The sequence below is a fragment of the Larimichthys crocea genome, chromosome XIII (assembly GCF_000972845.2).
Source record: "Larimichthys crocea isolate SSNF chromosome XIII, L_crocea_2.0, whole genome shotgun sequence".
NCBI classification, from domain to species: domain Eukaryota; kingdom Metazoa; phylum Chordata; class Actinopteri; family Sciaenidae; genus Larimichthys; species Larimichthys crocea.
In genome coordinates, this window is record NC_040023.1 from 520,677 (window position 1) to 537,123 (window position 16,447).

Genomic DNA, 16,447 nt, shown 5'->3' on the forward strand with positions numbered 1-16,447 from the left:
TGGTTATGGAGGGCTTTGTGTGTGAGGAGGAGAATTTTGAAGTGAATACGCTGTGGAACTGGGGATGTTCTTCAGAATGAATCCTGATGCTCAAGCTCCCCTTCCTATCTGTTTCTTTAGAAGCCAAAACCTTATTAATGTGATAAATTTCAGATAATCTGACATTAGTGCATACTGTGATCATCCCAAATATCACGTTTCTCAAGATAATTACCATTGATTTTCATTCATTTTTAAAAAATATATATATATGTCGATGTGGACTATTAATGAAATGCTTGGAACACCCCCAGAGAAGCAAACCAAAGGGACAAGATCAACTCAATCAATTAAAAAAACACAGAAAACAAACCAGGCAACGTGGAGCTTGTTTATACAACTAAGTCCAATGAATGAATTAAAAATGAAAGTTGTTTTGTTACGGCTCAGTGGTTGAGGTGCTGCTGCTCTTTTTATTGGTGGCGCTGAGGATGTGTGAGGGCATGCATGTGTGTGTGTGTGTGTGTGTGTGTGTGTCTGTGTGTGTGTGTGTGTCACCAGGGGAAAAGAGGAAAAAAAAAACACATCAGACGGACCCCTGGAGCAGCTGTTGTCCCCAGTGTGTCCAACATTTCTCTCTCACACAAATATATATGTATTTTATTCTGTTCACTCACACATACAGTATCCACCTCCACTCTTTTCCTTTGTGTTTTCCAGTTGTGGGCTCTAAACTACAGTAGTGCTGGGCTTATGTAACCTCACAGGAAGCCAGGGTCAAAGGTTTCATTTAACAAGAGGATCAGATGTAAAAAAAGTTCTGTTTAGGGTCAGCGCCTACAAGCCGACATGCAGGTTAAGAGAAAAGTGTGTCATCATTTAGTGTTGGAATCAGGGCAGTAACACCTCCACACAGCTCCCTGCATAAATTCAAACCCTCTCCACATCTGCTCTTAACTCTGATCAGACCCAAACTCACCTCCACTACAGCTCATTAGAAATCCTCAAGGGGCTGCGCTTAAATACGTGTTCTTGAGGACCTCGGCTACCTCAAAACACGTCCACCAGATGTCTTCTTCCACAGTATAAATCTTCCCCTCATCCCGTCCCTGGCTCCTCTTTAACCCTCGCCTTTCTGCCTCACCTCATGTCTCTGATTTTGCTCTCTACCTCTGGTCGTCTCCCCCGGGGGGTCAGGCGGACAGATGTGCAGCCTTATCCTGCCCAAGTGCGCACACACACACACACAAGCACATTTCTGACCTCATTTCTCCAAGGAGGCCACTTTAACAGAGCCTATGAAAAGACAACAGCTGTACAGTGCAAATAGACACAAAGGAAGACAAGAAGAAAAACAGCTGCTGGATTCTTCAAATTACTCTGCATGGATTAAGGCGGCGACTAACTATAATTTTTATTGTCAGAAAATAGCAAAAAAAAAAAAAAATGCCCGTTCTAATTTCCCAGAGTTCAAGGTGCTGTATTAAAATGTCTTGCGTTGTCCAAGCAGCAGTCTAAAACCCAAATATATTCAGTTTGGCATCACTGAAGACTAAGAAATTACAAGAATTATCACAGTTTAGCCGCTGCACCAAGGGAATGTATGCCATTTTTGTATTAAAATGACTGGATTGAATCAAAATAGCTGTCAATTAATTTCCTGTCCATCAACTAAATGAAAAGTCCATAAATAAAATGCCTAAATGTAAAAGTGTGCTAAACCGAAAATATTCAGCTGATGCAGATCTTAATAAAACACTGAGTTATAAGAATGAACGTTCACACTGAACCGAGTGTTTTCTTCATCGTTTATTCAATGTTTTACTTCATAGACAAAAAAAAGCGTCATCTCTATGTCTCAGTACAAGGTGCAAAGAATCTGATATGTTCATCAGCATGTATCAAATGTTTAGTAGCCATGATAAATTAACATGCATTAAAATGCCCACAGACATCACACAGAGACACACACACACATTACATTATAATCTGACATTTGGTGAGATCAAGTCTATTGGGAGATCTTTAGACCCGAGGGGGAGGGGGACAGAGTGGTCATGAGAGGCTCGACAGAAGCTCACAGGGAGTTCAACTTCAGGCTCTTCATCACACCAGAGTGAGTTCATCATTTGGCATGAAATACAAGTTCTTTTGATTTAAAGAAAATCTGTTTTGTTGTTTTCAAAGTAGCCTTAAAATCACTGCAGATGTGACCTGATATCAAGTGAGACAAAATATGCAAATAATCAAATGCAAATAAACAGCATTAATTAAAATGTGAAATATTTAACTAGTCAAATTAAACGTTGTACTTCTACTCCTGTTTACTTCTTGTGGAAGAGTTTAAACAGTGTTTTCGTGACTTTTATAATCCTGAACTTAAAAAAGAAAAAAAAGGTGTTTGAGACATCTCCAGCATCTATCTTCTTTCTTTTACATCTTGGTTGGTTTCATTCAACCCAGCTAACACACTTCAATCATTTTCCATCTAAAGCCTCTGCCAGACTGAGACCAGTGCAGGTGTTTGTGTAGGTGTGAATGTGAGAATTAAAAAAAAAGATAAGGAGAAAGTGTCTTAAGCACGCCAAGAGCCAGGGGCAGGAATTAAATCCTCATTATGATCTGGCACTACCACCACCACTCTCTCCCTGTACGTGTGTGTGTGTGTACATAGCACTAATAATACAACTGCACAAAAGCATCTTGACTTTTGTTTGAAGCTCACAGACCCTGGTCAAAGGTTTGTCCCCTGCATATTTACGTCTTAGGCAGCAAGTGTAAGCAAACAAGATAACATGCAAAAACTGGTAAAATTAAATAAAATGAATAGTTATAATCAGCAGAATTTATTTTATCACCTGTTGCCAAGCATCATAGATGCACAGTTACATACAGTCACTTTAAAAGTACAGCCAGTAGAAGCAGAATTTATTTCACTGCAGATTGAGCGGTGTGTATAAGAAGAGCAGGATGCACATCAATGCCCACCATGCACCATGGGATGATAATGTTGCCTTTGAGGTGTCACTTGTTTCTTATTTTCAACTAAGAAGTGAGCTGGTTCATAAACATTTCAAAAGGAATAGTTCGATATTTTTGGAAATGTTCAATGATAAGATTCATACCAAGAACAGGAACTTCCTGATCTCTCTGCTGGTTCCCAGGAAACTAACTGTGATTGTGTCCAGCCAAGAAATAGTCTGGCACATAACCCCCTGTTTTTTTATTTATATGGATTAAGCATAAAAACTTTATACAGTGGTGGAGGTTTTTGTCAGATTAGTTGCTTTCTCACTTTTCCCGTCTTAACCTGCTGCTGGGGGTATCTATCTTCTCACCAAAATCTCAGCAAGAAAGCAGTTAACTAATTTCCAAAAATGTCAAACACGTCCTTTAACTTCTACTCTGATTCACAATGACTGACCAGATACGGTATTATATATGCAGAATAAAAGGATTAAGATAAAGACTTCTGATAATTACAAACCATAATAATCATTTTTAATCTCTCTCATGTTCATTTTAAATACACATTCATACAATCCAATTAAATGTTTAACCATTAAATAAATAGCCAATCAGATTGTTGCTGTTAAAAAGTAGACTTTGGACAGTTTAGCTCGAGTACCGAAACAAAAAATTAATTATAAACAGAAAATGCCTTTAAAATTAGAAGGAAAATGTCCTGTGATTAAAGCTGACATTTTCCACCTCTCTTTCTCTCTCACACACACGCACGCACGCTTAATGCATTTAATCACATCATACATGTGATGTTTTACATGACGTAGCAGAAAAGTGGAAAGGCTATTCAAACAACCAGCACAGCTTACCGACTGACTAGATGTCTGAATCCTAACTGGCTTGCAGGCTGGCCGGCCACCTGAGGTGCAGGCCATTAATTGATTTATTGACGTATTGATTATGACCAACCAATATCACAGCAATCGGCATTTTCTAAAGAACGCCAGCCACTAACTACTTAATGGAGTGATAAATAGATTAACTGGCTGTGTAATCCTTCTCACATCGCCCTGAGCCTATAAAATGTAACTTTCTGGAGAGATCTGTGCAACACATTTAAGCATATAACCGTTGAATTACATCTAAAACCAACAGTGTAAACTTCACATCCAGCTGTGCAAAAAAACAAACATGTTCACTATAAATCTGATGATGCAGGAAGAGGAGGGAGGAGAGTGTTGTGACTCTGGTGGTCTGCGTTAACAGCTGCAGTAGCTACATACTAGTAAAAGCTGATAAATCTTTCAGAACATAAGTCAACAAGCATAGCATGCATTGCTTATTGGAGAACCCCCCGTGTTCTGTACATGTGTATGGACCTCAGGAGGAAACAGCCTGTATTATTAATGTTCACTTTTCAGGTTATGAAACTCTGATTACGTTTACGGTCAAACACACACTTTGGTCCAATAATATATGAAGTATGTGTGGTACCTTTTAAGAAAGTGCAGGTAGTTTTCCACTATTAAAAATGAAATAAAAACACTTTCTTCCATGACTAATGTTGAAATATTCAGTCTGAGTGTAGCTCTAAAATCCTATTTTTAGGTGAACCTACGTGTAAAATACTGAAGAGAAGTATGATGCTGAAGAAGAACTGAGGACACGTACTGTAGTTCTGTTGACGGCTGTTCAGGGTGGATGTTGGCGCAAACCTACTAAATATTTTAAGACTGTTAAAGTACTGGTGTCTTCCCCATATTCACTGAGCAGAAGTGGGCCACAACAGACAAGAATCTGCTACAGAAAATAGAAAAATAACAGTCTGCCACTGCTTGCATTGACTGTTGCCTGCTAACTGTGTGTAATGTTCACATTTTGGGGCAGCAACAGCTCGTTTTGTGTGCCAAACTCTACTGTAAATGTAACTCGCTGACACCTGGAGTTAAGCAATTAATAGCAGTGGCTCACAGGCAAAAAATCTCTCTCCCTCCGTCTTCCCCATTTCTCTCTTGCTCTCCTTCTTTGCTCAGAACTGGAGGATTTCAGCACAAAACACTGCTCTTTAATAATTTGTATTCATGTGTCATCATTGCTGGCTACGGGCACTTTTGGCTCTCAGATATGGCTGCTGATCCAACAAGCGTGTTAAAATCAGCCATCAACAGAAATGCGAACGAAAAACAAGCATGACGATCTAAAACGGCAAAATAAATCAGCCAACAGGAAGCACGCAGAGACATGTGTGACATGTTACACCAGCGGTGACGCGTCAGCAGCAGTATGAAAAGGCAAAACGTGTTAGCGTCTCACACGTATGGATGGATTATGAGACAGTGGGCTATATGTTCATGTCTCTTTGAGGTTGTTTTGTGTCCATTTGTAGTCCCTTTATGTCTCCTTGTGGACATTTTTGTCTCTTTGGGGACATTCTGTGTCCGCTGTAGTTTTTTTTTGTGTCTTTTTGTGCTCATTTGATTAACTTTTCAAAAATGTTGAAACATTACCGGTCTCTTCGCACAGAAGCTCTAGCCCAGAGCCCCAAGTGTCATTTCTGAAAATTCAATCAAACGATGGTAAGCCCGTTCAGTGATTCATCCATGGTCACATGTGGCATGAGGTCTGGGATACTCGCTCTGAAATGTACAACACACAAACACCCACTCACACACAGGCACACACATCCAGAGGCTGGCAAGTGGTTAACATATGTTTGTTGTGGTTGAGTAGCAACAACCTGTTTGGCACCAAGATAACTGACCTCCTCCTGTGTCTCCTCTCAGCAGGAGACATGCACTTCAAGTCTTCTTTGTTTGTATGTTTGTCTGTTTACAGTTAATCCATCTGCAGAGCAGATCTGTGTCTGCTGTCACCATACGTCAGTGTCTTACAGTCCAAATCCCCACCGCCACATCAGAACAGTTGTAGTAACACCTCAGGTCCCCAGTCCATAGCCGTCTGAGCCACAGCGAACACGGCTGCCCCAAGTGTAGCAGACAGCCCCCACACTGCCATCTTCACCATCTTATTCCCCCTCCCCCACAGCTGGCCTCGAGCACGGGGCAAAGCTGCTTCCAGGCCTGAGTGTCGGGAGGATACGAGCACAGAACAAGGAGGAGGGGTCAGAGTGTGAAAAGCGGCGACACAGAGGGGTCAAGAGGATTCAAAATGCTCGAAGCTGAATCAAAGGAGGATCAAGCTGCATTTTGTTACTCTGATTGAAAATAAAAAAAAAAGGTTCAAAAAGGGTCAAGGGATGTCAAAACACCAGGAGGAGAGACGAAGAGGGGGCAAACACAATAATACACAATAAATGAAGTGTTAAACAACTGATCCTGCTTCATGATTGCTAGTAGTATCCTCACTTTACTCCACTTAGATGCCAGAGTGTTAGGTACAGCAAGTGTTGATTCAACGTATATAACAGAACTATGGATACAGTAAAGAGGAGGTTATAGAATGTAAATCATTGAATGGGTTTTACTGAAACTGCAGCTCATGAATAATATCAAATATGATGATATAATAAAAATTAATTTCAGGCGTCGGCCAGTATTAATCACTGCTTTAACATTTAGACATTTACACTGACTCCCATTCATTATCTGCCACAGTGAAATCAGGAGGTGCAACAGATCGTCCCTTGTTCTGTCCGTTATGCACTTCATCATGGATGCCGCTAATTGAATTTTGATGAAACTGCAGGGAATGATGTGCATCAATTTTAATATTACACTGTTTGGCCTGAGGGGAGTGTTACAGCATATTTTTGATTGCCTGTACATCACAGACAATATGTCGGATGCCACTGATCAGATCTTCACAAAACCTACGGGAATAACGCATAACTCTTTGTTCTGTTCTGGCATATTTAAATTTGCACTTGATTGGTCTGATGGGGGTACTACATCACTTGTTTACTTGTTATTGATTGGCCTAAAGGGGGGCAGCGTTTGTGGGGGATGACATATTTACAGTTGCCTTGTTTTGAAGATTTATGTTCTGTGGATCATCAAACGGTTTTGATGGTCAGGTTGAAATACTTGTTCTTACAATCTCATGGTCAATATTAATCCCCCCCCCCCCCAACTTCAAAGAGTATCAAACAAGAATTCACTTTTCACTTCATTTGCACGTGCGTCTCTCTGTGTGGAGTCCTTCATCGGTGTCAGAAATGAGATTAAAGTTGCTATTTTTACCGTGTCCGGACGAGTTGGAGCCATGGGCCTTGGTGAGGCGTTGGAGAACAGAGTCGGGCCTCTGGTGGAGGGTGGAGAGCTGAAACGCCTTGAAGGTGCTGATGGACAGACTGGAGAGAGAAAACAAGAGGAAGAGAGGGATGGAAAGAGGGAGGGAGGGGAGTTAGTCGATGATGGAGAACAGAGTCAGGTGTACGGTGAAGCGTGGGCAGCTGGAACGACATGAAGAGATGAACTGAGGGATGAACTGATGGATAAAGACAGGAGAGGGAAAATATGACGAACAATTTGAGAGATCTGCTAACTCTAGTAGCTCCTGTGTATAGGAAGCTATGGGAGTAATGCATCATGGGACATGAGGATCTTTCGGTGTCAGTCAAGGTCTCGTGTCAGTGATGTCACTTCCTCTCCTGAACGATGGCCTTAAGACTGAAGGACGAAGAGACTGATGGACAGACTTTAGATAGAGAGAGGAGGTGCAGTCGTGTGTCTGATGTTTCCTCCTCAATAATAAAAAATGTGGAAAAATGGTCACATGCATGGTTACACACACATGCACTAAATGGCCCGTGTAGCAGCATCACTGAGTCTGGATGTGTTTTTAGAGCACCTCCTGTTGGCCCCTGAGGGAACTACGTCACACCGCCTGCAGTCACTAAACACAACCTCGAAAATATTTTTATGTGGTACATTTTTGATGAAATCACTGAGCACAAAACGTGAACATGCAGGAGCAATAAAGCTGTAAAGTAAAGTGAGTGATCAGTCGACTGACAACACTGACAGACAACAGACTTGATAAAAGATTAATAGTTTAAGCCGTTTATTATTTACTTCTTTAGCTTTTTTTAACCTTTGTGTGTGTAACCTAGTTAGAGCCCTTAATGCTGAGCTGACCGGTTCCTCTTGTTCAACACATTTCATTGTATTGTTGACCTTGTGCCTGCATATGACAAATATTGAAACTTGAAGCCTGAAATGTATTAAGCAGAAAATACCAAAAAACAGCTGTCTGCAGCTTTTTGAATGTGAACATTTGCAGATTTCTTCTGATCATGAAGATAATATGTGGGAAGTTGTGATGGGCAGTTTTCACAGTTTTGTGAAATTTTGTAAAATATTCAGTTGAATAATAATCAAATAAAATATTGAACTCATTAACTGATAATGAAATAAATCATTATTTGAAGCTATAGATACAAACTAACAGCTAGGATAAATATCAATGCAAAACTGATGTTAAAACTATTGTACTTTTGTTTTGCCCATTGGCTCAGCCAGTTTGATATGAATCACAATCATAAAGTAAATTATATTTTTAAAACACAGTGGGCTTTAAACCTTCTATCCTTCAGGCTTCAGTTTAGATAAAGAAAAACTTAAAGTGGTTCTAATTATGATTATGACTGAAGTATAACCATGCACAACACCTCATTCAGTGAACATAGATTTATGTATTCATACAACCTCACTGAGCAGACTGGATTTTATCCTTGCTGTGTCCAGTGAGCACCAATCTCTGATGTGTTTATTTAATAGTCTTAACAATAGAATATATTTTATGTTATTATCATAACCATTTTGGTTTCCATTATTGTCCCCTCACCTTTTACGAGACTGCAGTGCTGCTCGCTTGGCCAGTAGAGATGGCGGGTACTGGTCGAACAGGTCCTGGGCCCGGCCAATCAGGAGTTCGTATGGAAGATCCTGGGGGATGCGGGAGAGGAGGTGGTGGACCATGGCCATGTCACACTCCGTCTGCTTCACCTCCTTCTCTCTGTGCAACACGATCTGAGGAGGAGAGGAAGGGTTCAAAGTTTTCACACCTGAAGCTGTGCAGCACTCTGGTTAGCCTGCCAGCAGCCATGAATTAGATTCTGCATTCAGAGATGCTCGTGAGGAAGGATGAGTGCTTACGCAGTGCAACCGGCAGATGAAGAGTTAAACCCCCATGCTGTGCGCTGTATTCAGCCTTGGAGGAAACATGAACTACATTCTGCTTTGTTGTTTCACACACTTCAAACAGAACTGTGCGTCTGCCCAGCCCCTACACACACACACACACACATACACTCTTCAAATGCTAATGAGCAAAACGTACACAAATGTACACACTAATCAACATGCAGAAAAAAACCCTTCAGTTAAAAGAAGGCCTCCTCACACTCACATAAACAGATTCAGGAGCCAGAACAACAGAGAATACTTATTTTTATTATTTCAATATGTCATATTTTTTGGTTATAGTTTTGATTCACTGACTTTGATCAACAGTTTGACCACTGATCAAATTGGTAGTAATTGGTGGTGTAATATAATTAACGAAGGGAAGTTGAAAACGCTCAAACACAATGACATCCCGGCTTTAGTTAAGATCAAACACGTTTTTTTAACCATCTTATCTTCTCACGTTGTTTAAGAATCGATTCATTTAAATTAATTTTCCTCTTCTATACATCTGCTATCCTCATTTTTCTCTTTCTCTCTCGCTCACACACCCACTCACTGACATTGTTCATTACATTGGTCTACAACATTTTGGTAGGATACTTGATGCCCGTATTTAAAACAAGGATGCATTAAAATAACTCTTCTCTCGCTGCAGTGTATAATTGTGTACACTGTGTATAATTATTTAAGACAATAGCCACTTTATAAACATGTATGTATATATATTTACATACAGGTACAGGCTCCAGCAGTAATCATCTATGCCTAAGCAGTGTGTGAGCAACCAGACGAACAAGAAAAAAAATGTCACAAATATAAAAATGTTTTCTTTTTGTAATCTCCTCTCACTCACATTGTCATTCTTCATGCAGTCCACATCCTTTCCACTCTCCTTCCCCTTTTATTTCACCCTCTGTCCCTCTTGTTCTCTGTTTCAGTCTCTTTCTCATCTGTTCATTAGGCGCCATCTAATTAACTAGTCTTGTGACTTCACAGTTCTCTTCCTCACTGTGAGTACATAAGTGTGCGAGTGTGTGAGCGTCCTGGATTACTGTCAAAACAAAGTGGTTGCCTTCTTGTTCGCTTCCTGTCGGCTTCTTACCGTGGCGGCGAGGTAGATGGGCATCAGTGGATGTGAGGCCAGGAAGAAGTCGTAGAGTCTCAGGGTATGTTTAAATTCTGACAGCACGTGGCCAAACCATGTGATGAGCCAGGACAGCGCAAAGATGGTCCCCACCTCCGCTCTAAAAGAAAAGGCCGATATGAAAAGAACTGTAAACAACCACACAGGTCACTAACAAGGACTGCCTGATGTGCTTTTAATGTCTCAATCCGCAATCTCTCTCTCTCTCAAGAGTGTGCTGGTCAAGATAAGCAGCGGTGAGTTACAAACTAACAACAAAACAGACACGAACAAAATATGCTACAAGAGCAGAATTAAGTAAAAACACAAATTCTCACAGGAGGAACGTGAGAATATATCGGCAGATTATTTCTACGCTCCAGGGAGCTTGTGCTTTTAGTTCATTTCAGTGTGGTATGGAAATCATTTTGCAAGAGACCATCACATCACGATCCATCACAAAGAGCAAGTGTCTCCAAGTTGATTTTCATACTGTATCGAAATTAATTTAAAAAAACAGAAAACAAAAACAGTGGCTGGAAGGCAGGAAATCATTTTGAAAACTAATGGTACGCCAAGTGGTTGCAAGTACAGCGCAGTGCTACAGTAAAGTATCAGAATGAGTCAGTGGGAGACAAATGGTATGAGCCAGCTGACATTTACCACACAAAGCTCCAACACTTCAAGCAATTCAGTGTACTCACAAAACACAGAATAAAAAGAATAATATGCATCCAAAGAATCCCCAGGATCACCTATGCCTTTAAACCTCCTAACATGTCTTTAAAAAGGTTTGTAATAATGGGAAGTCTTTAAACTGAACATGAGAAAGCTTTAATGACATCACTGGGGTCCTCCATCATACAACTGTTTTCACCAGCTGAATAGTACTTTCCTTGACTCGTAAACAGATCTTCGATAAGGGTCATTAAATATTGGGAATGCAAGATTTTCTCATGATCCCATTAACTCCTAAAAAAACAAACATTTTCTGTACCTTCACATGCTGTTTAAATCCATATATGCCCTCCTTTATCTTCTTTGTTGCGTGCAGTTTATTTTTGACAGAGTTAAGTAAATTGTATACTCTTAGAGGCTCCTGATAAATATTGGATAGGAACATTCAGGAAGGATGAAGGATGAGTAAAAGGAGAAGGGAGTGACAAGTGAAAAAAGTCAGTGGGAGCGATGGATGGGGGGGGTAAAGAGAAGGAGCAAAGGGCAGGGAGTATGATGTGTGATGAGAGGGACATAAAAGAGATGAAATGAAGCGGGAGAAAGGGAAAATAAAGAAGAAAATAGGAGAGGGAGCAGGAGAAGGCAGAGATAAGAAGAGAGGTTAGAGGAAGCGCTCACAAAAAAAAAAAAAAAAAAAAAAACGTTCCTAACTTTGAAGTGGGGTTTTGTTTATCCTGACATTTTTCTGCGAGTGCAGAGTCTGGGTTTTTTTTGGTGCTTTGTGTTTGTGGGAGCTTGTATGTGAATAGACAGGTAATTTGCAAATATGAAGGATGCCAGCACAGCATCAATTATGAACGGGCAACAAGACAGCAGAGGTGCACATACACACACACACATACACATACACACACACACACTGACACACACACACACACAAACACATTAAAATACCTTTGAGAACAATTCCCAGTTCTAACTACACGTCCCAAAATGAACCTACAGTAGCTGCTCGCAGCTTTTTTTGTTGTTGTTTCAATAAATTGCAAAAAGATCATGAATCATTTTTTTTGCCTAATTACACCTCCCAAATAAAGGTAAATGCAGTGCACACCTTGATGGGACAGAAAAGCCTCTGAAACAGCTGTTGGACCATCTGACACGAGAACTCCCCAATGAGACCACTACTGATGCATGTTCAATTCAAAAACCAAACACTCCACTCTTTGTCTCCCTGTGAAGCCCCACAGGTGAAAATCGACACTGTGACGCCCTCTAGTGGAGGACACTCACATTACATCATGTCCAAAGCAATTAACAGTAGGTACAATCAAATTTGATGGAAACAAGAGCAAGGTGTCATCAATGACTGGAAGCGCATCCCTCTCCAACAAACAGCTGAAAGTGTGCTCATTGCAACAACACATTTTTAAATTGTGTGTGTGTACCTGATCATGAAGTCATGTAGTTCTGCATCAACCTGTTCCAATATGGGCATAAGGTAGTTTAAAATGTGTTTAGTGCTGTCCATGGTAGGATCCATGAAATCCCTGCAGACAGAGAAGACAGACAGAAGTTTGAGAAACATGACTGCAAAATCAAAAAAATCATAAATCATTACTTGGAAACAAGTTGATAAACACATTGAGATAAATTTATATATTAGAAATAAATGTAAAACCTGAGATGGAAATTGGACAGTTTGTCCAGCATGCCGATGGCCATCCGCTCCCCGACTACCAGCAGCAGAGAGACGGCCACGTCGTGGTAGCCTTGGTAGTAATGGAGCTGGGGGTTGCGTTTTAAAACCTCCAGTATGATGTCAATCAGCTGCTCCTGCAGCACGCCTCGCTCTGTGGCTGGCATACCTGAGGGGAAGCCGAGAATCAGCACACTCAACACCATGCAATCTTGTTCAACACGGAGAGAGCAGCTGGAGACACAGTCAGGAACTATTACACTATTATCCCATTCGTGTTCTGTACTTAACCATAAAAATAACTTCCCATAGTCATCATCAACTTCTTTTTTAGCACCTTTTAACAGCATTTGAGTTAGGTTTTCTGGATGTTTGTCATTTCCTGCTTCCTCCTGCCAGAAAAGTTTATATATGCCATGATTAACTGTGATAAAACTTAGAGGCTCTCAGTTAAAGAAAACACTTTTCTCGGTCGCTCTCCTAACTTTGTGATTTTGGCTTAACGCAGGCGTCTTGTGACAGAAGAGTCTCCCTGGTGCAGCTTTTACTCAGTTCATTAATTATTAAGCCCTGCCAGATATCTGCATGTTTTCTGGGAGAACAGCTTGATAAATGGCACTCTGAGCTCTGCTGCTATCTTTAGAGATAACACAAACACACAGAGACCTTTAGGGAACCTCTTCATGGACCTCCTGACATCCAGGACTACTTGGTTGTAGTCCTTATGGTTCTTCCTCACATCTCGGCCTAGAAAAGAAGAATTATTGTTGTTAGTTAGTAATAGCATTACTTAGTATGCACAGTTACATGATTATTGAATCAGCCACTAACCAGGTTTATGTGGTAGCTCGTACACATTGATGTTCAGCAGTTTGGGCCAAACCTTCCTCCTCAGTTCATCAGTGAGCAGTCCTCCTTTACTGGCTGCAGCTCTCCTCAGGGTCTCAATGTCCACTGGATCACTGCGCATTTAAAATTTAGAAGTTGACAACGTTCACTACTTTAAAGTCTGCTCGCACAGCAAAAGAAAAATCTGAGTTAAGAAGTCATAAAAGTGAAATCAGGCTTTAAATAATATGAACTGTGTCGGTTACAAATGAACTTCATGAATAAAGACTAAATTTCTGGATTCTAATGTTGTAATGTTACATATTTGGATAACACCTTAGATTAGGGAACACATATTCGCCATTAACTACAAGGCCCCAATAAGCCACTGGTTATTAACATCATTATTCAGAAACAACAATGCATTCATTTACAGTCAATAAGCAATAATTAGGAGTTAATAGGAAAAATCTTAATTTGTGGCGTAATAGAGGTAGAATAAGGCTATGTAGAATAAGGTGTTAATACCTGCTTAATACTAATAGAGGGCTAGTATGCTACTTATATGCATATTAGTAAGCACCTAGTTAATGGTGAATATGTGTTCCCTAATATAAAGTGTTACCCATATTTGTATAAAAAGCAGTTATTTGTTGAAATGGATGTTCATACAGCACAGAGCGATCTTAAAAAATAGGGCTAATATAAAATATAGTATAAAAATCTAAAAAAGACAGAATGTGAATGTGGATTATTTACATTAGTTGTGGAAGACTTACTCTAAGTCATTCTATAAAATGTACATTGTTCATTCATTGTCTGCCTGACACTGTGGCAGCAAGTTAAACAGACAAAGGAAACCGTTGTTTTGCTCCTGTTGTGCAATTACTTCAGTTCAGTTTCCCTGTGAGAAGTCCTACATGCCACACCAATGCAGTGGTTCTTAAACTTTTCCTGCAATGCCCCACTTCAGATGTTGGAAAAAAAAAAAAAAAACCCACTTCACTCCTCACTTTTTTTTCCAGTCATTAACAATGATGGAGGAAGCAACTAATGAAAAGGATCCAAGATGAATTTCAGTGAAATTAAGGTCAGCAGAAAAGAATTTTTCCCCTGGTCATCCATGCCCCCGTCTACAGTGGTTCACCCCATAGCTTGAGATCCACTGCACGTCATGAACCTCATCACACTATTCCTCTGGGCACGTGTGAGTAATCTTCATGTGTGAAATTAGCTTAGCACGGAGCGATGAAGGTCACTGTCTGTGGATAAATGAATACCATCTAATTGTAGAACAGCGAGCAGCAGAGGGAGCGCCATTCCCACTTGGGAAAACACATCCTGTGCTAATGGAGGCCATAGAGTGGAAATTGGTGACACTTTTTAGATTTCTAGTAATACAGGCCGCAAGGCGGATTCTTAGGAAAAAAATGTTGAGAGGTGAGTCTTGTATGTACTGGGAAAACTTTAACACCCCATGTCTTGTTTTCACTTGTGTTAAAAAGACACATTTCATCACTGGAACCCAACAGTTAAATGTAATGTATGAGGAGTTAATTTTTTCTCAGCCATTCTTTATTAAAAATCCGCAAGATCTGTAGCTTTGGAGGGAAATAAAAACAATCTAAAAAAGAGTTAAAACAGTTCAAATCAATCAGCAGAAAGAGTGAGTGTCTTTTACAAGCAAACTGTAACTGATTATTATTTTTACCTGATCAAAGCTTGATGGATCTCAGCCAACTTCTGCTTCCTCCCACAATCTTGATCTGAAAAGAGGGACGCAGATGAGGAGGAATGAGATGAAGAATAGAGAGAGAGAGACAGAGAGAGAGAGAGAGAGAGAGAGAGAGAGAGAGAGAGAGAGAGCAACAAGAGACATGTGGAAGGAGACGGATATGGAGGAAAATAGAAAAGGATAAGATAAATGATAAATGAGATCAATGAAAAGAAAGACGTCACTAATTTTACTGTAATACATTAACTGTAAAGTGTCACTAGTATGACTTTAACTAGGTACTGAGCAGATATTATAAAGATTTGAAGGCTTACATTTTCTGCTCGACATATTTGCACAGGACATTTTCCTTATTGAATGATTATTTTTACTGACCTATGAAAAAAAACAGGCACCACAATGAATCAATGGCAGACCATGATGAGTCACAAGCATGAAGTATGTGCGGATCATTCAAAATAAGCGTGTGAACGACTTAAAGGGTTAAACCAAATCAGGTGATGAGCAGCAGGTCTTTGTTTTCACTTGTTTTGGTTACAGGGAGTAAAATCGTGTGCACCTTCCTCTGTCTGTCTGACAGCAGCTCAAAGTTGGCCGACGGGATGCCACGCAAGCAGCACAGTCAGATAAGCAGATACAGTTCACTTTGACTAAAGCACAAACAACAGGCGGATCAGACGCTGCCAGAAACAGGTTATGAGTGACTGCTGTGCTGTTAGTTCGTGTCAGATAGCTAATAGTGTTAAGTTGACTGGCATTTCGCCACAGACTGGACTGGCCAGGTGTCTGCCTGTAGATAAACGTACAGTATATCGATAAATGAATACACACACTGTTTTTTAAAAGGAAGAACTAGTTAGCTTCGTGTGTCAGTCTGTATCTATGTCCAGTGTTCGTTTATTAAACACTACCTAGCTACAGTATGTTTGTCCGCTCACCTCTTGTGGCAGACCCATTCCCATTCACTCCAACTCCCGCGTTTTGTTTCTTCCTCTTGAGCCTTTTCATCCCCTTTAAAAACCGACTGCCACCAGACCAAGAGTGTGTAGTGCCATAGACAAGTGAACAAGTAAAGAATATTTCTGTAAACAGGTTTAAAAACACTGACAGCGTTTGGCTCTACGCGAGCGTTGCTCTCAACAGCTGTGCCCGAACGGATCAATCTACCATGACATCACCCAGCCGCGTTCGGATTGGACAGGAATGACATGTGACACGTTGCACGGCTGCCATTGGCTGTACCGTTCACTTGCACCGCCACCGCGAGCTGACTTGACTGTAGTTTTGTAGTT

General features: G+C 40.5%; 1 protein-coding gene across 2 annotated transcripts; it reads right to left on the reverse strand.

Annotated features, from left to right (window-relative positions):
• Nucleotides 1-472: 472 nt before the first annotated feature.
• Nucleotides 473-16,353, reverse strand: zgc:63863 (TBC1 domain family member 20). Of its 2 annotated transcripts, XR_002041620.2 has the most exons (11): nucleotides 16,094-16,353; nucleotides 15,132-15,186; nucleotides 13,424-13,554; nucleotides 13,259-13,339; nucleotides 12,575-12,761; nucleotides 12,342-12,443; nucleotides 10,195-10,336; nucleotides 8,749-8,933; nucleotides 7,143-7,252; nucleotides 2,634-6,023; nucleotides 473-516 (listed from the first exon to the last, which is right to left on the reverse strand). XR_002041620.2 is itself a non-coding variant. In XM_010731605.3 (10 exons), the coding sequence occupies exons 1-10, from the start codon at nucleotides 16,161-16,163 to the stop codon at nucleotides 5,857-5,859; spliced, it is 1,230 nt and encodes a 409-aa protein (XP_010729907.1). In that variant the 5' UTR covers nucleotides 16,164-16,353; the 3' UTR covers nucleotides 1,770-5,856. The 2 variants fall into 2 exon arrangements, 1 of the variants encoding a protein (XP_010729907.1); XM_010731605.3 differs by lacking the exon at nucleotides 473-516 and having other exon boundaries at nucleotides 1,770-6,023.
• Nucleotides 16,354-16,447: the final 94 nt, after the last annotated feature.

Bases quoted from the DNA above. Each gene is read 5' to 3' on its own strand.
- zgc:63863 (XM_010731605.3), bottom strand. From the start codon at position 16,163: ATGAAAAGGCTCAAGAGGAAGAAACAAAACGCGGGAGTTGGAGTGAAT. The intron at 12,444-12,574 runs GTTTTACATTTA...CTCTGTCTGCAG, and splicing joins CTGTCCAATTTCCATCTCAG to GGATTTCATGGATCCTACCA. The intron at 6,024-7,142 runs GTAAAAATAGCA...CCCGACACTCAG, and splicing joins CTCCAACTCGTCCGGACACG to GCCTGGAAGCAGCTTTGCCC.